Below are 21,907 nucleotides of genomic sequence, written 5' to 3' on the forward strand. Positions count from 1 at the left end.
GTCAATTTCTATAAGTACAAGCGATGGAAAAAACGAAAAAAAAATTCGTTGCTTCCGAATCATCGTACAAATTCTTTAAAAATTTTATTACCGAACACCGAAATAAAAGTTCTTCTATTCTTGTTTCACCGTTGCAGAGGAAACCCTGGGAGGAAGAAACTCGAGAGAATCGAACCGTCAGTTTGCTCAGCTTCCAGCCGAGGGTCGAGGACAATGGAAAAACTATCACTTGCAGGGCCGAGAATCGAAACGTGACCGGTCTACACTTGGAAACTTCCTGGGTTATAAACGTCGAATGTAAGTCCGATAATATCATTATATATATATATATCGACTATATTTTTTACGCCGTGTTTCATTCGTTCCTAAATTCGCGTTTTTCCTATTTTTTATACCTGCAACGTACCTCTAAAATGGTTGAAAACATAGTTTAATGAAAACAAAAGGACTGATTACAGACAGAGAGATGTGGAAGTTTTTTTGCATCGACAGATATTTTCTATTCTTTCATTCCCTCCATATTTTCCCCCGCATTTCTTGCCACTCGGTTTTATTATCCTTATACGTTTTACGAGGATATTGATCCTTTTTATTTCATTTATTGCACCGCGCGGGGTTTTACTCTATTCTTTTTTTTTCATTTTTTTTCCTTCTTTACCTATTCTCCTACTTTTCGCATTGTCATTTTCTTCCATTTTCTTCTTTGGTCGTTTCATACATATGCGCGCGTATGGGAATGAGAATGAGAGAAAGAGAAGGAGATTGTCTCTTTGATACTTTTGTCGCAAATACGATATCCTCGCTACATATTATTGCACAGTGCAAACATCATTCTACAGGACTTGAACCGATATCCGATACATATCGTACAAGTTTTATTGCCCGTTGAAATTTATCACAAAATTACACCCCTCGATACACGCTGCCTGGCTCTGACACTCACTCTTTTGCATCGTAAACTTTTCCCATTCGTATAACGATTCCTCATATATATATATATATATATACATTTTTTACAGCCTTAGCACAATATTCGCCAAAGTTACAAGCTTGTATTTCGAGTTGCGATTCGGCAGAAAAAAAAGAGAATGAATTAATGATTGAATAAAAAACGAACAGTTTGATCACTCTGAATTTTTTTTTTCAACGCCGGCGAAGTTAAACGTATATAAAATAGGACAAAAACAGCGAACCGAAGAAGGATATTCGAAATGTAAAAACATCGAAAACGAGAACCTCACTTTCTCAGACATGTCTTTTATTCTATTTTGTTGGATAAAAAGTTTAAGAATCCAAAGCTTATAAAATCGAACGAAAAGCTTGAACTTGTTTTCTGGATATCGCATCGTTGAAAAATTCACCATCAAGCATTACCAGAAATTTTCTAGATTACGGCATATCAATTGCAGTACGGAAAAAAATTCTAGAAATTTTCAATCGCAAAACTGCAGTTCAGCTTAAAATTCGTAATGATAATAAGCTTGAAAATTAGTTTCTCAATCCGGTTCAAAGTTATACTTTGAAATTCTGACTGAATAATGGTTATAATATAATCATTATCTTTGTTTTTCGGTAACGTCTGTGTTTGTTTTCTCTCTCTCTCTCTCTCTCTCTCTCTCTATTTCTCTTTCTTTGGCTACTCGGAAAATCATTTTCTTCGACGATGCGGAAATACGTGAAAAGCGTATATATTTTTTTTATTCTCAAGAGTGGGTAGCTCGGGGATGAAATACACGGATAAAATAAAAATAAGAAATTGAGGCTCTCCTGCAGCCTCCAGCCTTCTATTCTCTCTCTCTCTCTCTCTCTCTCTCGCTTTACAAATGGAAGTATGGAAGCTGAACAAATTAGGGTTCGGTGAGCCGAGCTTTCTTCTCTCATTCCGGGCTTCTCTCTCCTCTCGCATGTCCGCGCGTAACGGCTCTACACACCCACAAAGACGGTAACAAGTAACAGGGGCGGTAAAAGTCCCCCGAGTAAACCGAGATGACGTCACGGCACGTATTCAATTACCTTGACCATCGCCCTGAGATCCTTCAAATTACAACCCCTTTGAAACTCGACACCGACGCCCTCGTCCCCGACCTCGCCTTACCTTCTCCCCTCCCTCCCTCCCTCCTTCCTTCCTTCCTTCCTTTATTTCTCTACCGCCTCCGACGATGAAAAACCGCTTAATAGAGGCTCTGCCGTTTTCAAAATATCGAAAAGGAAACGTGGAAAATGAAAACAATTGGATAAAATAATATGTGATACATTTCTAAAATCTAACTGGGATTCGAATTTTTTACGAAATTTTTTTATGTAACTTTCAGTTTCATTTTCAAATTTGGATGGTTGAGGAAACGAATTAATATTCTTCGTTTTGCGGTAGATTTTGGCTTAACTATGTTCTCGTGTACTTAATTTCGATTTTTCACTCGAAGCATATTTTCATATCGAGACTTTCTGTGCGTTTATTTCCTCAATTTCTTTCGATTCGTTTCATTCCTATCCGAGTTTATATCGGTGAGTTAAAATATACTCGTTTACCAATATTTCCTTCATCTTATAGAAGAGTTATCTTGTGCCTACTCAAGTATAAACAACAATATATATTTGTACGAGAAGCCAAAGATAGAGAGACAGGGAGAAATGGAATAAAAATAACTCGGCGAAAAACGGAATAAACGACGTTTTCACCTTCAGGTTCAACGAGGTATCTGAAACGGAAAAATTAAGAATTTTGTATTCATTCGCAAACCTTGTTTACACAGAGATACGTATTTTATAAACTCGAGTTCTGCAGATGCGTTTCGTTAAAATTGCTGCTGCTGCTGCTGCTGCAAAAATTTTTCTCTCGTCTTAATTTCGCCACTTTCTTTTTCTTTGTAATTTTTAAGTTTCCATCTTTTTCTTCACTTAGAAAAACAACCACCCTCCTTCTTTCTCCTCTTTTTACTCTTCTACTTTTATTTTACGTTACTCTTATTCTCACACTGTGATTTAATTTCTACGTCGCTGCCTAATTTCTATTCCGACGCAGCTGCACTCCGGCGTTTTTATATGATTCCATTTCCTTCTCTTTCTCTCTCTCTCTCTCTCTCTCTCTCTCGTTTCCTTTCTTTATCGCCGTTTTGTCTTTAATTGGTACATTGCCCTGAAAATAATTCGATAATAAAATGCAAAATGGAATAATCGTGAAGAAAATCGTGATTGGTTTAGTGTTTTTTTGCTCATTCCACTTGCGGTCGTGGAATCAGAATTAAAGATAATGAAAAATCCTCGACTTTCTAATTCTAATCACTAACGCAACCCCAACCAAATGTTGTTAATTGAAGGGTCTTGTTTTACAGATCCGCCAATCGTTTCGCTGAGGTTGGGATTAACTTTGAGCCCTGAGGACATCAAGGAAGGGGTTGACGTCTATTTCGAGTGTCACGTCAAGGCGAATCCGCCGTGGAGGAAGCTAACCTGGTATCACAACGTGAGTCAACAATACATACATACACATATAACATACACACACGCGCACCGCGTGCAATACGTTGTAAAATTATTTACACAGCATTTGTCTATATATCGGCTTGAAATTACTATTTGGCTGTAAATTAAGCAAGAAAATTACAACCCGAGGTAATGATTTTACCGAGTTTTTCGCGAGAACCAAGAATCTCATTTAATTCGTTATTAATGATAAATAGACTTCGAATCAGTCGACATGTTTTCACCGTTCTCTGCTTTGTTGTCATACTTTATTTCACATAATATTATATTCTTGCCACATATGTCGAAGAAGAAGTTTATTATCATCTGAAACGAGGGTACAAAACAGAGAATATACATGTACGTATGTATGATCGAACGCGTTGGAAGAAGTTTTATAAGAAGCAGCAGCGGTGAAAGCGTCGGGAAAGAAAGAAAAAATGTATAAAGAAAAAGAAAAAGAATAAGGATCGGCAGATGCTGGGTAAAGAGATTGGCGCTGGTGAAACTTGCGGCTTAAAAATATAATCAGACTTCATTTCACCGAAAAAAATATATCTCTCGTTGTGTATCTTCGTTCGATCTTTTTTTTAAATTTTTTTATTATTATTATTTTATTTGATTCGTGATTCGTACAAAATTGCAACGTTAATTGTTTTACGATAACGTTGAATTTTTCTCAGGTAAAGATTGAATTTCTTGATTACGCGCTAGTTGTATTTTATGTATAATGTATCGCGGTTTTACAAAGACACGACGCACGTACGCGACGTGTTAGCTTTGGCAGGCTTAATTAGGAGTTAACCGCACCCTCAAATACGCCGCGTGTCACAGAACTAACGTCACTTACAATTATACAAACAGCTGGACGAATGTGTATAATTGTACAGGGTGTCCCATTGAAAGTAAAAAATATCCTCTGGTATATCGAAATCTGAGCATTGAATTGAAAATTCTTTTCAACAAAAGTTGTCGTAGTATATGAAAAAGGACGCGAGGCCCAACTTTTTTCATTCAAAAGGAACCTCCGATTTTTTATTGCATTTTTCTTATCTCTCGTTGAAATGTCCTTCGTATACTTTTAATGCTCGGTTATCGAAATATTTGAGGATATTTTTTGAAATGGGACACCCTGTATAACATTTGTACGTATACGTAATATTATCTTTTTACTGCTCTTAAAATTTTTCTTTTCTCTCCCATCTTTCTCATCTTTTCGCGTTTCATCAGGTATACGATTAATTAATAGGGAAAAATACGATCAAGAATGCGAAAAATCTATGTTACGAGAATCAAAGAGAAGAAATTTGTATTTATTATTGCTCGATCGAATTGCCGAATCAATTATCGATGCTGCAACTCTGTTACGAAAGAATTGTTTTGCGTGTACGTGTGTTTCCGTACACACATGCATAGATATATATATATATGTGTGTGCAGGATAATATACATGCGCAGGTGTATACGTTTGGTACAGTAGCTAAAGTTGCGTGGCTCAGGTGGAGGAGCAAATTGAACGAGGTGAAAGTTTTCACCTACGGAAAAAGACGTACACGTACCTACTTGACGTATATATCCTGTGTATACATACGTAAAACGTATTTACACGGAGATAAAACTTTTGGACAAACGCGCGATGTTGAAAATTATCGAAGAAATAGTCGATCGGTCGTATAGATTTGTTGTTTTTCAGAAATTTTGCTTCTTCTAAATTTTTCTTTCAAAACTTTTTCATTTGCCTGCCGAGTCTGATCAGTATCGGATTTTTCACTCGGCCGATTCCGTAAAACGGAATTTCGCATTGGCTCAAAAAATTCCGTATCCTTGTAAGAATTTATTCCTATCCCGAAGGACAAAAATAAAATGAAAAGAAAATGAAAATCACGAGGTCTCAGTTTCGGGTTCCAGCCCGGATCGTCGGGGACAGTATTTCCAGCAATTAACGAGCCAACTCAATTAAACTAGACTGTAATCCCGGTGTATATAAGGCGCGTTTCAACGCGAGAGAAGAGCGAAGGGGAGGCAAAGGGAGGCAAAGGGAGGCCTAGATGAGCCGAATCGGAGGTCGTCCTCCCTGCGCGGCATAGGTTAAGCCTCGGGTTTATCCCGGTTAAACCCCAACCGGAATTCCCGAGGGAACGGGATTCCCAGTCGCGCAAAACCCCGGACGTACATAACGCACTCGGCACCCGCTTATACGTGGAATTAGTCATAGGCGAAAATACGCCGTGCGAAGGTTGGAAAAAGATGCCCGATTATTTTCATTCAAACTGGGGGGAAGAAATCGGGTGTAACGTTTGCGGTGGAGGAAAAACAAATTTATAAAAAGAACATCGGTCGTCCTTCTTTCTTGCTTTTTATTTTCGTTTCAAATAGCATGAAAATTGTTGAAAATCTAATTAATATGTACGCCAATTTATTTCACTTTACGATGGTTGAAATGGATTTTTTTCTTTCATCACTTATTTCAATATTTCCGTTTGTCGATCCTAATAAATATCCCTGGATTTTTATAAATTTAAATACTCACAATTAGCGTAGCAATAATACAAAAAAGAATAGTTTCGACAAATTCGTCTAAAGTGTTCTCATACACGTGAATACATACATACGTACATCCATATGTGTGTATGTTTCATATTTTCTCGACTAAATGAAGTTAAGGGACTCCAGCAGCAGCAGCAGCTGATTCAAATCAAGTTAAAGTTTTCGACGGAATTGGAAGGGTATCCAACCTGGTTGGAAAGTGAGGTAGGGGTGGGGGACTAGTTAACCCTTATTTAAGCCAAATACCCCCAAAATCTGATTAGCGGAGAAGCGTGCCGTGAAACCGCGATCGGCATCAGTGACGTTTCTAGTATGATAAAGTAACAAATAATTGCATCAGTATGAACGCCAATGGGAAATTTTAGTAGCTGATTGCGTTGTTATTATTATTTCAGTCTTGAATAGTGAGTATTTTTCAATCTCGTGAAACGCGATCAAAAGAAGAAGAAGAAAAAAACCACAAGTTTATTCTTCCAAGTTTGAAAATTTCGTATCAATGATAACAAATGTAAAAAAATGAAAAACAACAAGTTGTGATACTTTTTTTTTGTGTATTTTCGAATATAATTCTGCAAATCGATGAGCGTATTTTACGGTTGAATTATGGGGTGAAAAAATTGTGTCAAGTTGTGGGGAACATAATAAGGGGCAGGGGTGAAAATACCCTCGCGTAAATAAATGCAAGATATCAGATTATAAAATCCATTTAATAAATTCCTCCCGACGCGGGGAACCGGTGAATAATTGCTATCACTTATAGCGTCGCGGGGTTTTTGTGAGATACATAAAAGAATAGGAATGAGAAGAAGAAGAAGAAGAAGAAGAAGAAAGGGAGGATGTATTCCCGCAACTCGTCTCTCCTCGAGATTCAAATGGCCTCGTTTTAAATCGATTTAGAATTGTCTTCGCCCCCTCTTCGAATGGTTATGGGAAATGAAACCTGCAGACGATGAAACTGCCGTCGAGATCGTCGTCGTCGTCCTTACGGAGGAAAAACTCGAATAAAAGAAAAATAGAAGAAAAAAAAAAATAAAATAAAATAAACAAAGAAGAAAATACAAGAAAATCAGATCGAATTGAATTACCTGAAAAAAAATTCACGCGGGTTGAGCGCAATTCTGATCATCGCTGTTGATATATAACGCGTACCCAAGATTTACGGGGATGCAAAATAAACAGGTTAAAAGTAAGGAAATCTAATTTTTGCGATCGTCTGACTTCTGTTTCTTTCTTTTCTCTTTTTTCTATTTCCTTGCTTCCGCAAACGCGTGAAAATTATTCCCGCAGAAAACTGATCCACCAACTAGCGTGGAAGAAAAAATGAAATGCATAGCTATCGTGATTTCCAATTGCGGTTTCATCATTTCTTTTTCTTTTTTTTTTTTTTTTTATTCCATCTATCTCACATCCGCTGTCTGTCTAGCTCTTTTTCTATTTATTCGTTGTTGTTTTTTTTTACCTTCTCTGCGTAGAGTTCTTTTGATCTGAAACACGATCTGCAAGCATCGCTTCGATCATCGCGTTTCATAACGTGACAGAAATTGCTCGAGTTTTGTAGTTTTTTTTTTTTTATTCTGTTTTTTTTAACACACTCTTTTATCTTTTTTTCGCTGTTCGGTGACTATGACGTTGAAATTGACGTTGACGTTGATGGAGAGAGAATTTTGACACGTTGTACATACAGCTGATCCAATTTACACTGTATTTTTTTCAATTCCGATGTTTACTTAACATCGTGCATATATATATGTATGTAATATTTAAATTAAAAAAAGAGACAAACCGCAGAGTTACTTGAGATTGATAAAAAGTGTCTAGAAATTGAAAAAAATAATTTAATACCCTGCCAAAGAACAATAATCCTTAAGCCACGCTACCGAAAAAAAGGGTTGTCGAAATCGGGGCGGAAATTTATTGCACGGAGAAAAAAAATATTTATCGATCCAAACAATCCTGTGTATAATTTTATTTTCTTCTAATCCTTGAATTTACTCTATTTCTGGTTGCTCTTTTTTTTTTTCTTTTTTTTTTTTGTAACTCAGAACGAGCTGCTGGTCCACAATTCGTCGGCAAAAACGATAATATCGAACCAGAGTCTGGCTCTTCAAACTGTGACAAGGGGCAGCGCCGGTCTTTACATTTGCGCAGCGAGCAACGATCTAGGCGAAACAAGAAGCGAGCCGCTACCCTTCAGAGTGAAATGTAAGTGGAGCTTTTTACTCTTTCCATTCTTTTTTTTTTTTTTTCTCGTCAGTGTTTTATTGGAAATTCCATGCGAACCCAACCAACGTCCGACCCTCACGATTTTTGATTATTCTCAAAATGTTTTTTAAAATTGTCGCAATTCCGAAACGGTACCCCGAAGTTTTTCAGATTTTTTAACCAACTGCTCGATTGTTTATACGTATTTGACGTGATTTTGGAAAGGACCTTTTTTAAAAAATTTTATTCGCCTTTTCCCTCCTTACTTTTATCACTCGAATTTCGGATTGTCACAAGGAATTTCTTCCGGCTCGAGGGAAATGAAACGCAAGGAAGAGAAAAAAAAAAAAAAAAAAAAAACGCAGGCAGAAAATTCGAGATAAAACGGCTACCGTGACTCTTTTGGAGAATTCGCTATCGCGGCTAGAAAACTTTTGGCCCGGCCAGCGAGTCGTAAAATTTGTCGGTAATAAAGCGAAAACACGTGCTCGGAAAATCATCCAATATCACGAGACATTACATTGCACAAGTTTTATCGTCGGTTGGCGAATTTTTTTTTTTTTTTTATTACATTAATCTAACAAATTTTTATCACGCGCTCTTGACTCAGATCTACCCGACCAATCAAGATTAGAGAATTTCCCTTCGCGATCTTGGATAAATTTTCAGATTATCATTGTTAAAAATTTACTCCCAACGAATTTCCTTTTCTTTTTTTTTTTTCGCAACACCTAAAATTGCACAAATTCAACTCGGCAGTTACCCCCGTCTGCAAGGACGAAAGGGTGATCGTTGTCGGGGCTTCGAAGGGCGAGTCGTTGGACGTCGTGTGTCGGGTCGAAGCACATCCGCCCGCCCACAGCTTCCGGTGGAAGTTCAACAACAGCGGGGAGACTCTAGAAGTCGTTTCCAGCACCCATCGGGTATCGAACAACGGAGTCAGCAGCACCCTCAGGTACACCCTGAGCAGCGAACGCGATTACGGAACTCTGAGCTGTTGGGCGGACAACGCGGTCGGTTCGCAGACAAAACCGTGCCTCTTCCAACTGGTTGCCGCAGGTGAGTTGTCATATTTGACGAGGTAACGAAACGTCGGAGGTAAAGGAATAAATCGGTGTTGGGCAATTTCTGACCGACCGTCGAGGAGTCAAATTTGATTTTTTTTTTTTTTTTTTCTTTCTTTGTCGTACGTATGTTTGTCAGATTTCAGACAACCCTTAATGCGCAAAGTGCAAGCGCGATTTTTCCTAAGCATGCATCGTTACTGTAACTTTGCTAACTTTGACCTCGTAGAGTTTCAACATTATTTCTACCCTTAGTCTTTATTCAACTTCCATTTGTTGAATCTTGAATTTTCGACGCCGATGTTATTCCCTCACCTTCCGTCTTCGATTTTTCTCTCTTCTCTTCTCCTTTGTTATAACATTTTTCAGTCGAAATCTTTGGTACGGGAGAAAAAAAAAAAACACCTATCGCGTACAAAGTATTTTTCAACAGCTTTGTTTATTTTTATCAGCTTTCACATCACTCTGTTTTATAAATTCGATACTTTCTCTTCCCGCAAGTTGTTCACCTGACGTTCTCTCTTCTTGTTCTCACGAGTCGTCGTCTTGAATCTCGTTTCCTCTGTTGGGAACAAAAAAAAAAAAATAAAAAAAAAGAAAAGAAAAGAAAATGAATAAATTGAAACACGGGAATAATTCCGCTTCTCGTGACCTGTTTTAGGAAAACCTTCCCCCGTGAGAAACTGCTCGTTGGCAAATCAGACCTACACGAGCGTTGAGGTGCGTTGTGTGCCAGGATACGACGGCGGTTTGCCACAGCGTTTCGTCCTCGAGGTTTTCCACGGCGACGTTGATTTCTTATCGAGCACCCAACCGCTTTACAACGTTTCGAATCTCGACGAGCCGGTTTTTTCCCTAGCTGGCATCGAGGCGACCGTCGATGCCGGTGTTCACGTTGCCGTTTACGCCGTCAACGCCAAGGGGCGAAGCACCGCCGTCGTACTCAGCGAAGTCACCTTCAGGGACGCTGAGAAACGAACCGGTGAGTTTTTCGACATCTTCGTAATCCAGGTTCTTGGTTGGTTTTTTTTTTTTTTTTACATCATTTCATAACATGTGTATCACACGTAGTCACTGTAACATATGCTCAAGATGTCCACAAAATTTTATCTTTAATTCCGTCTACGCCTGCGATTTTTTCGAATCGAAATTATCGTCGATTTTACGTCTGAATGTCGATCCGAAGATTTATTTATCAGTCTACTGTTTTGTTGTTGGATAACTGTTTTTTTTTCTCCTCTCTCTCTTCTCTTCAACTCCTTCGTGCAACCTTCGTGAAAATTATCGCGTTTGACCCAGAAACGCGGATTTTTTTGCATGTGCTTTTCGTTTTCTTTTTCTTTTTTTTAAATTTTTTTATTAGCGTTGGTTTCTCATGTTTATTTTATTTCGTTATTTTTCTTTTTCTTTCGGCATTGTAAGTCTGGCGGGCGGACAGTTGATAAACGATAATAATAATCCCCGGCAATAGTACACGCGAGGTTAGCGAATTCACTCCTGAAATAAGGTGCGCAACCTTATAGATTAGTCTAACAGTCTCAAGGGTAAAAAAAGGGGGGAGAACCTCAATTTTCATTCGGTCAGTAATTTTCAAAAAATATTAGAACAAAAATGAAAAATGAGATAAACGAGGAAGGAAGGGAGTAAGAGGAGCGTTTGTTGGCGTCACTTGTGAGATTGGCAAATAATGAAAATTACTTTTTGACAATACTACCGTTAGACAACGAATCTTGGTCAAAGGCTAGCCCTTTTTATTTGTTTTCTTTCGTTTCACTTTGTCATTTCTTCTCGTTATTGTTATTCATATTTTTTCATATTCATAGTTGTTTGCTTTTTTTATTTACATCTTCTTTCCTCTTTTTCTTAATACTACTATTCAGTTTACTTGAATACCGGACTCGGGATTCCACGAAAACTCGAGACTTCTTTTTACTTATTCATATTATTCAATTATTCTCTCGCTATAAATGTATACAATATATTTATGTATATTTGTTGTAGAAACATTATCATAACCTTTACGGTATACCTGAACGATTTACATAACGTGTATGTATACCTAGCTGCCGCCCGTAATACAGTATTTTACACCGAATAAAAATGTATCAATAATTTATATGTCCATCGCGCACCTCTTGCGGAGGGTGGGGGGGTGGAGAAGATTTTTGTCTCTTTATTCTCGTTCGCGAGACTTTGTGGTACAAGTAAAAACAAACTTGAGGTAAAGAACAAAAAACAAAAAATAAAAATGAATGAAAAGGGATGCCGAAGAACAAGAAGAACAAGAAACAACTCTAACGATACATATTGTATGATGACAAAAAAAAGAAAAGCGCACGTCTGGTTTTACTGTCCAGAAAAGAAACGCCCGATATTTTTTCTCATACTTTTCTTCCTCTCATTTTTCTTTGAACTTGTGTGACTCGCCCGGTTTCGACTTTGCTCTGAAACCTCATACTTTGTTCCTTGCCTCCGTTTTCCAGCTGCTTCATAAACTGTGAGGTATATATATATATATGTAAGTCAGAACAGTCGGGTCTTAATTCAACAAAACAACTTCACCAACGCGGGGAAAACTTTTAATTAGCGCGTGCGGCTCTCTCTCTCTCTCTTCCTCTCTTTCTCTCTTTACGCGAATATCTCTCTCGTTTCCAGAAAACGGTGAAAACGGTGTATAATTGCAAAATCTAAAAGTCCCCCTGCAATTTGACCGTGAATTGGAATTTTCGCCAAGACAGCGTGTGTAAAAAAAGGAAGAATAGATTGGAGTGAGATAAAATAGAAGGACTGAAAAAATAAAGAACAGCGTTTTTTCTTCTCCTTTATCTTTTTTTCACCCTTAGAACAAAGAATTCGCGATCTGCGAAGATCGAAGCTTATTTAACGAACGGCATCGATTTTTCAAACAGTTCGTCGAACAATATTTTTGCTCAAAACGTTTAAAGCGCTAAATAAGAAAACGAAACAAAATCACACCGTAATAAAATATAATAATAAGAATTAAAAAAAAAAAAAATAACATAATAAGAATTGAAAAACAAATAAATCAGCCAATCGAATTAAAATACCAAAAAATTGAAATTGTCACAAGGTCTTCTCTCTTTTGTGAATTCTCGTAGCAGGAATGTATACGCAGAGGGTTGCGTAGCTTGCCTTTCCTCCTGTACAAGCAATCGAATATCAATGCACAGAAAAAGGCAGCGGACACGAGTAAACAGACAGGAAAGACGTGGGCTTATACACGTCCGTGTAATACACTCGTGATTCGAGAGAGGCTGAGTGAGGTTGTCGTTGATCGATGTTGGCTATCATTCCGCGTTAGATCCGCCAGGTTCTCCCCTCCTCGATTGGTAAAGTGACAAAAAATTACGACGCCGCCAATAAATCGGGTTTCTAACCTTTACGATCGCTGCTCTCTTCCTATTTTATCCCCCTTCATCCCCTAGGCGAAGAGAATCACGCGTCAACCGTGATAATAAAATTTCCGAGTGACTCTGCTGCAGGGTTTTCTCTTCGGATAAAAATACTTGCCACGATTTTCCCAACTCTCTTCATCCTCCTCTGCCCACTCATAATGCAGCTGTAACTGCACTTTATCTACCTCTCGTCGTATTACCCGCCGTAACTTTTGACTCCGCCCTGTCGTAAAAATGACATTTTTGATCTTCATTTTTTCATATCGCTGCGATTCTTTTGGATATTGTATATTTTAGTAAAATATATCGAGCCGATGGCAAAGATATTATTTATGGTGGAATATTTTACTTTAAATTTTCAATAAGCAAAATTTTACTCCACACCCTATTTTTTTTCACCCTCTATATTTATCACTTCCTTTTCGTCGTTTTCCTTCGATATAACAAACCGCAGTACTGTATAAATTTCAGCGCAAGGTGAACGAAAATTTTCTCTTTGATCCTCTGCAAATAACATATTCGTACAACGTTGAAACAATGTTAGAGAAACCCCTGAAAAACACCTTTGAAAAGGTAATTTGCACAAAAATTTCGAAGCCCTTGAAAAGCTCGAATATATTATGCTTCGCGTACGGTTTATACATGTATGTATTTTTTATGCTTGCATCTACATCGCGTGATATATTATTTCGCACATATGTACAATATATATCGTATGCGGATGTAATTTTATTTCAACCAGCCACCCACAGATTAGCCACAATTTTTTCGCGTATTATTTTTTCACCGGGGTAATTTTCCTCGGTTTCCTTTTCCACTTTCCTCCAAAGTCCTTTTCGCATATCATCTTTTCACAAGAGGCATTTTTTTTTTTTTTTTATTTAGATCCCTTTTTTACTTCCCTGCAACGTGAAGAATATCTTTCTTTCTATCGTATTATTTTTTTTTTTTTCACCTTAGAATCCGTTCATTCACTCTAATCAAAGTGAGACGCTTTTTTCCGTTCGCAAGGAATATAAACTTGTTGAGACGAACTTCGGTATTACGGATTCATAAAAATTCGAAACGCTCGGTTTTCGCAAAATAATTTACCCCATCATCATCCCCTGTGATATTTCGCACGTCTAACGTAATCAGCCATGCAGACAACCCGCAAAATTATAATCCATATTGCTAGAGTTACACGAATTCGTAACGAAGGCGAAACCCTGGAGGCGGTTCGAGTTTTGGGCGGCAGGGGTTGAATAATTTCAGGCTTAAGACGAGGTTAGGTTAGGATCTACAAGGTTATACAGGTACCTTCTCTATACCTGTAACATTTTCAACCCCATCCCTTACACGTACACGGGGAAACTCGAATTAAGGGAAGGCGCAGGGCTGCCGGGGTTTTCGTTTTATAAACGACGCAATGAAGGAAACGAGATAACGGCTTTTAATCTCCCTTTCTCATTTCCCTCGTTTTACCCATCGATCAATTCCAGGGGTAGGTACACATTTATTTATCCCTGCATAGAACATATCCAAATCGACGAACGAAATGGTTAAACACAAAATTTAGTATTATAGGAAGAACAAAAATTGAAACTAAAAACGGTGGAAAACCAACCCATCGTTTTAAGGGTCTGAAGGTTACTGAAGGTTTTTTTTTTTTATGAACTTGACGATGAAACCGCTCTAGAAACGTTCCAAGTCAAAAATCGAAGCGCAGAGAAAAGAAGTTGTTCTTTTTTGACCAGTTGAATAAAAAATTGGAAAAAATACAGAGTACAGTATCAGAGTTGGGATAATTGCAGAAAAATTTGACGAGGAAAATGAAATATGGCGAGGATCAGACGTTCGTTGGGTTCGCATGGAATTCCCATTGCATGCATATTATACGTGTATACGCGAGTAAATAATACCAGTCGGACAATTTCAAGGCGAGACAATTGGGCAATCCTCTGATAAGCGCTTGTTACTCCGCATCCCACGGCTATTACAGACGTGAACGACAGAGACGCAGAGACGTCGTATACTCGAGTGAGCGGGACAGCGGCGCTCTTCCCAAACCGGATATCACCTCGTGCATATTCATGTGTTATATACGTATGCGTACAACGTTTGTTACCGTAATTAACTAAAGTCGTTAACCACAATCTATTCGTCATTTCCATTTCACAGAATTATGAATTTCAGATATTCAAGAATCATTTGAAAGAGCTTCCGGTTGCTTGGGGGTGTTTCGTTATTCCAGTTTCTTAATTTGTCATCTTTTTTAACCGGTTTACTCTTACGTGGTTGTTTGTTTGTTTGTTTGTTTTTTTTTTTTCTTGGAAAATGAAATTTCGATTTCCCTCAAGTTCGCGTTTTATAAAAGTGCCACACGCCATTTTTGGGGAACAGCAAAAAGGAACGTGGAAATGAAACGGGAAGTTATACCGTGTACTCTTCATAACTTCCCGCTCCCGAGGCGCTACACGAAGAGATAAGGCGAGAAACGGGAGAATTATCATCTTGCAGATATAGAGACGTTAAAAAAGGGTATTTTAAGCAAAGTAGTTCACCGTTCAGACTGAATTAACGAAAGATATTTATCTTGGGAGCGCAATTATACGCCCGGAATAACTCCGAGAGAGAATGAGAGAAAGAGAGAGGGCGGCGCGTACCGTGAATGTAAATCACGGTCTTCAACCCTCGACTTTCAGACTCGGTTTATTCCTACGTATTTGTTCGTACGGATGATACTCGATCCCGTTCGAACGCCAAATTCAATTCTCCCACTCTTTGTAAACCCAAATCAATTTCTTCGTTTATTTATTACTCCAGAGTAACGAACAACAATAACGTCAAAACGCGAATAATGAAATTGAAAATCACCATGAAGAACCTGTGAAAAAAAAAAAAAAAATTATTCATTCGTGAAAAGAAACTTTGCAATGTAAAAATAAATAAACAAGGATTGTATGTTATGGTTGTATACCAAATGCGTGTGTGCAGTAATTTAACCGAGGCTTTTCTTCTCTTCCTCACGTGTAAAACTGGCGGAACTGAAGAAGAGGAGAAAATAGAAGGATAAGGAGAAGAAACAGGGTATCCAATTTCATGGTTAGTGTAATACTCGTCGTCGCCGAAAGGAGGAACCGTTTTATTAGACGATCCTTGCAGCACCCGTCGTTGTATTATAAAGATAAGACCTCTTTATATTATCGGGGTACCGGATGACATGCGGGGGAAAGAGAGAGGGGGAAGAAAAAAGGGAAGAAAAAAAAAGTACAAAATAAACGTTTGCAGGATTTTGCGACGAGGAACGAAGTTCGAAGATTAGTTGTCAGCCTCTTTTTTTTCTCTCCCTGATTAAGTAATTTATGATTACGAAATACGAAATAGGTACTACCTTAAAAAAAAAAAGAAAATCTGCTGCACCCTGTGAAGTGATTTTTATTTTTGGGTTTTTTTTTTTTTTTGTTAATTAAATAAAAATAGAAATCATTCGTCAACCTGTCCTGTTCATTGTTTTCTTTTTCATTTCGCAAAATATTGTCAAATCATCATACAGAAAATTAATTAAATACCATAAAAGAATAAGATCGTTGATTTTTACGGAACACGTGATTTTTTGAGGAAAAGAGAAGCGAGAAACATTTTCATTCGAATTTCTCATCATCTCTTATATTTCTTATCCGTTGTTTCTTCTGATTTACGGTAGACTTGTTATTTAAGCCGTAGCTACCAACCTGAACAAACATACTTTCCGGCTGCGGTTTCCTGTACGAAAACCTTAAGTGGATTGCTCAACGTTGTGCACACCCACCCTCACATTCTGGGTGAGGTGCAGCACAATGGTAGAACGTAAAGAGAGAGAGAGAGACGACGTCGAGGCAAGAAATAGTTTCGTTAATCATCCAACTGGAAAAAGCATCGACAGCGCAACATCTCTAATCCTCTTCTTTCAACTTATTTCTCTATAAACGTCTCTTCTTCCTAAAATTACATAATGTACCTTGGAAAGTCCAGTTTTCGTTCGAATAATTTTGCCACGTATACTAAGATTGAAGATTAAATTTATACAGCGATTCATATCCAAATTTTAATTCCAATTAATACGTCCATTTCGAATTTGGATCCAAACTTGAGGAGAAAGAAGAAGAACCCCGAAACCATATTTCTCGACAGTAAAAACTTCCAACCGAACAGTTTGCTCCCTAATTCACCGATCGCTTCGCTCCTTCGTTCATTCGTCGGCCAATCGATTCACTCGATATTCTTCTATCTTCCGTTCGCAGGTCAGCATTCCGGTATGGCGATGTCACCGTTGATAGGAGTGGCAGTGGGAGCGGCGGTTACTCTGGGATCAGTCGTCTTAGTCGTGATGATAAGAGCGCGTCGAGAGCGGGTCTCGAAGACCCGGAATCACGAGAAAACAACGGAAATAAACGACGTTCCAAACTCCCAGCAGTACCCTCTGCAAAACATTCAAACGACCATCGAGACCGACCCTGATGTTATTCCAAATAAATTTGGTGAGTTGTTTCCATTCTCCTTACATTATATTCTTCGTTGTCTTCGTTGTCTTCGTATTCATCGTCTTGGGTACACATCTTTCCTCATTCCTCATTCCTCATTCGTCATCTTCGTCGTTCTTGTATCGAATCTCAACTCGGTCTCCTTTCTCTTCACCTTGGAATCGGAAGTCAACTTTATTTTTTACAGTTTCTTTTCCATCCCAACGCGATCCTCACCGTTATCTTTCTTCGTTTCTTCTCCCTTCGCGTCAAACATCACCTTGACAATTAGTGAATACTTTCATCCTCGTCCCGATCTCATCTCTTCCCCATCTTCCGTACACCCTTTTAAATAAAAGCAGGCGGTCAAAGGTAGTCAGGGACCTTGATTCGAGGTCAAGATAAGCCGCCAAAAGTGTCAGGATAACGATGAAGATGGTTAAAAAGCCACCGTTTACCGGGTAAGCCAAACCGTAAATCAAGGTTCACGAGCGGTACCTTATATTCAACCACACCATATTCCCCCCTAAGTGTAATCTTCATAATCCTTATCTCCGTCCTCTGATCCTCATCGTGTCCCCTCCTTCTTTCATCGCGTTCACCCTCATCCGGCGTGCAATCTTCCTACCTCCTGGCACGCCTGCAATTTTTCTCCCTCGTCCTCCCTCATCCTCCTCCTCCTCGCGTTACTCCGTCACCTTCTTCGTCGCGACCGTTAAGTGCAAACCTCTGCCGTCAGAAGGCGGTGGCAACCTGGTCGAGGTCAGTCCGCCCAGCTATCAGTGTCAGATCGGCGGCTATCCACCGGGTCAATGGGTCACCCCGGGACCTACGCCCAGCATAGACGAACTCTGCCAAAAGTTCGCCGGCCGTCCTACGGAGCTGAGGCTACCGTCGAGGAGCACCATACCCTGCATGCCGGGTGTCGTCGTCTGCGGTGCTCAGGGCGTCATCGTAGCCGGCGAATGCCTCGACGGCGAGGCGATCAAGAGGCGTTTAATGGCCAACAGGCTACCGGAGAGCTGCGTCTAGGCGACTCGGAACAATTCGTTATTCGATGTATAAGCGAGTAATAATGTAGTTAAATTTATGATAACTGTGACGAACGAACCGAAGATATGAGATTAATTTACGTGCTTTCGGTGAGTAATAATTATATAGCGAAGAGATAAATAAGTTTTTTCAAAGTTTTTATACTTCTCCTTCTTTCGATACAATTTTTCCTACCTAGTTTTCTTTTCCTATGGTACTAGCCAAGTTTCGAAACTCCGTGTTACGAAAATTTCCCAATCATCCGTGTCACCTTTTTATTAGATTTTCGGTATTTTCGTTTTCCCTTCTCATTATGTATATATTAATCATTTACAATGAATTTCCTTGACTGAATTATATATATATTTTTTTTTAAACTCACTTCTCGAAACGAAACGATAATAAGAATAAAAATTTTCCGCGACGTGACGAAGATGTCGGAACGGATAACGCAAAAAAGTAAGCGACGATTATTAGTCAATAAAAAAAAGAAAAAAAAATAAACAAATAACTTTTCAATTGTACAATAAATAAACTTAAATCGATAACAATACAACGGAAAAAAAGACGGCAAGACAAATTAAAATATAACTTCGAACGTGAAGTATAAACAAATAATTAAATCAATGAATTCCTACGATGAGTCTGTGCGTGCGGAACTATTTGTGTGCGTGAGCGTGTGTGTTTGTTTGATTGTACGCGAAGAAGAATAAAAACAAAAAAAAAACGGTAAATAGAACAAGATGGCAAAAGCACAAACTACAAAAACATAAAAATTTCCGTGTAATTTAGATAAAAATTAAATTGAAATAATGAAAATTGTAAGAGAAGGTTGGAATGGAATTGAATGAAATAAAATGTGCGAGAGAATGCTGATGTAACCAGAAGAAAAAACAAATACTAGAATAAGAAGAAAAAAAATTGAAAAAAAGTATTGCTGTTTGTTAGCTGATATTGTATCACTGTATATAATTGTTATAAATCTTTAGTGGTAGGTGACACTATCATTATTATGGTTATTACGATTATCGCTATCGTTATTAATTATACATCGCCGTATTATCGATTTTAAAAATTTATCAACGAGTTATCTGCGCAGTTTGAATTATACCTATCTATTTTTTTTTTTTTTTTGCTAAAATTAGCAATTATTATTTCGTACGAAAGAAGATAAAGGCGAAAAAATATATACATCACAGCTTTGAACAAACTGTTTCACTTGCTTACAGTTTATTCAGTTATTAATGTTATTTATTTATTTGTTATATTAGTAACAGTGAGAAGTGCAGATTGAGAGAAAAAGAGAATTAAACAAATTAGTCTTTATCGAATGAAAACGAACGACAACGTCCATATCATTATTATTATTATAAATATATACATAATAATTATACAATATACACGTTATACATGTATACATACGCATGCAAATGTATTTTATTTGCAAAAGATAACAACTTTAGGCTCCTGAGGACAAAAAATGTGAGACTAGAAAAAAAAAAAAAACCAATTATAAAAAACCTTCCATTTTTTTCCAATTCTTATGACATTGTAAATACTTCACGAGCATATCGGCATCGCTGTCATACTTTATTATGCCTACATATAACAAAAACAATAATAATAATATTAATAATAATAATAATAATAGTAGTAAGAATAATACTAATAACGTAAAAATAATAAATTCATGTCAATGTCAGGAATCAAGCACGATAATTGTGTATGTAATTAAATAAGGAGATCTCGCATTGTAAAATAGAAGAATTCCGTCAATCCGTAATGTTAATGCGATTATTATTGTTATCATTATAATAATCTCCATATCATTAAGCAATGAACGAATAATAATAACAATAATACATCATCCTATATTATTAAATGTGTAAATAATATAAATATACCTAAGTATGATACAAATACATATAACATAAATTATGTACGTGATATCGGTATGCTGTAAAAATTACGAAACAAGAAACATTTAGCTCGTGGATTTCCCAAAATAAAACCGTTCTAACTGTCGAAATACTTGAAAAAACAAGACGAAGAAAATATGTGAATTAATTATTTGCAGAAAACAAAGAAGAAGGGGAAAAAAGACAAGAATCAAATGAGAAATAAACATGTTTTCGTTCCTTCTAAATATTATTTATAGAGTTTCTTATGATGCGCGACTACAGTAGGAGAAACTGGAGAAGAAGAATATTACAAAGGTAAGAATATTCGACGATAATCGATATCAATACACCGACATGTTTATATTTTCTTTCGTTCCTCTACACATTCTTAAATTGCTAAAAAGGAGAAGAGCACAGAGAAGTTCCATAAATTTTCACCAATTTTCCTTCATCTTATTCTCTTCATTTTTCGTCTAATTCGATTTCAATTCGCGTAATCTTCTAATATGCATATGCATGTACATACATATCCAAGGCTATACATATCCTACCCATGTATACTTACCAAGACATTTTACGACCGAGTCTAAGTATTCAAATGGTGGAAAATTCACTTTACAATTGGTTGCACACTCGGTATACTTTTACCGGTGAAATCGGTACGCGCGAGTTACTGCGACGCGGGAAAGAAAGAGAAATAAACATATAAGGGTGAAAGAGGGGCGAAAAGTTTCGAAAGGACGAACTTCGATCTTCCCCTTCAACAGCAGCCGCAGCAGCCTACCTACCAACACCCATCGACCAAATCCCCCGAGTTAATTAAGCATTCTGAAGTTGTGTTACTTTCGAAGTTCACCGGGGCGGGTACCCGAGTCACTCGGGAAGACAGGGGACGACGAAGAATAATGAGAAGAAGAAGAAAAAAAAGAATAAGAGGAGAAGTGATCAGAAAAAAAAAAAACAATCCGATTGATACTTCGGCATGAGAATCTGAGACGGCGATTCGAAATCGAATGAAATCGGAAAGGAAGTTACATTTAGAGCGACTCGAGTTGTTATAAAATCGGTTTCATTCGGTGAAGACACCACTTATAATAAATTTAAGCCACTTGATAAGTCAGATGAAATCGTTAACCCCTTCGGTCACAAGAAACCAATTAATGGTACCCTATTCTCATTTCCTTTTTTATATTATTTATATTTCATTCAAGAAGACCGTCCAAAACAATGTTGATAGTTCACCGCGTTTTCATCCTATTTTAGGTGTTGTTGTTAATTTTATTAAATTTCTAACATCAGATTCGCATTCGGCGTCGAAATATACATAGGAAACGCATAATTGCACCTCCGTGCCAAAGAAAAAAGAAAAAATGCTGAATTGCGTGACTGAATGGGTTAAATGACCTGAAATCGACATAAAATTTTTTTCGAGAACAGTCACGGAAAGAGTTGCGTTTCTGGTCAGACGTGAAAGGAGACGCGGGTATCGTGAAGATTACTTAAGATGCAGGCTCTCAGTTCTCCCTGGAGGACGCGAACTCCGACCTGTCTCCTTTCTTCTTCACTCCTCCACCTCAGGGGGCAAAAAATGAATGAAACGCTTACAGAATGCCTAATCCGGAGACACTGCATGATCTGGAACCTCGTGCACACCGCCCTCCACGTAAGTTCCTGATTCAGGGTCTGATGTTGAAAACCAAAATTGCTTTTAATTGCGCTTAGTTCGCAGAGTGAAAATTACAACTGTAGCGTTTAAGCCTCTCGGTCTTCGTCCGCGAGGCTAAATCAATGTTCGTTGTACA

The 21,907-nt window shown here is 37.8% G+C and overlaps 1 protein-coding gene across 7 annotated transcripts in view; it reads left to right on the plus strand.

The window, feature by feature from the left end:
* The window catches only part of LOC124186107 (nephrin), a 154,534-nt gene that overhangs the window by 131,759 nt on the left and 868 nt on the right, over nt 1–21,907 (plus strand). The window contains exons 8-15 of one of the 7 annotated variants that reach the window (XR_006871560.1): nt 138–297; nt 3,333–3,463; nt 8,052–8,211; nt 8,971–9,270; nt 9,937–10,257; nt 16,954–17,190; nt 20,363–20,420; nt 21,571–21,768. Coding sequence is in view for 6 of the 7 variants with exons in the window: in XM_046577504.1 (XP_046433460.1) it covers nt 138–297; nt 3,333–3,463; nt 8,052–8,211; nt 8,971–9,270; nt 9,937–10,257; nt 16,954–17,190; nt 17,912–18,204 (1,602 nt within the window). In the remaining variant the exon portion in view is untranslated. Of the gene's footprint in view, nt 1–137; nt 298–3,332; nt 3,464–8,051; nt 8,212–8,970; nt 9,271–9,936; nt 10,258–16,396; nt 16,543–16,953; nt 17,191–17,911; nt 19,780–20,362; nt 20,421–21,565; nt 21,769–21,907 lie in introns of those variants that run through there. The other 6 variants (XM_046577504.1, XM_046577505.1, XM_046577506.1 and 3 more) reach the window with 6 other exon arrangements.

The sequence above is a fragment of the Neodiprion fabricii genome, chromosome 7, assembly GCF_021155785.1.
Source record: "Neodiprion fabricii isolate iyNeoFabr1 chromosome 7, iyNeoFabr1.1, whole genome shotgun sequence".
Lineage (NCBI taxonomy): Eukaryota > Metazoa > Arthropoda > Insecta > Hymenoptera > Diprionidae > Neodiprion > Neodiprion fabricii.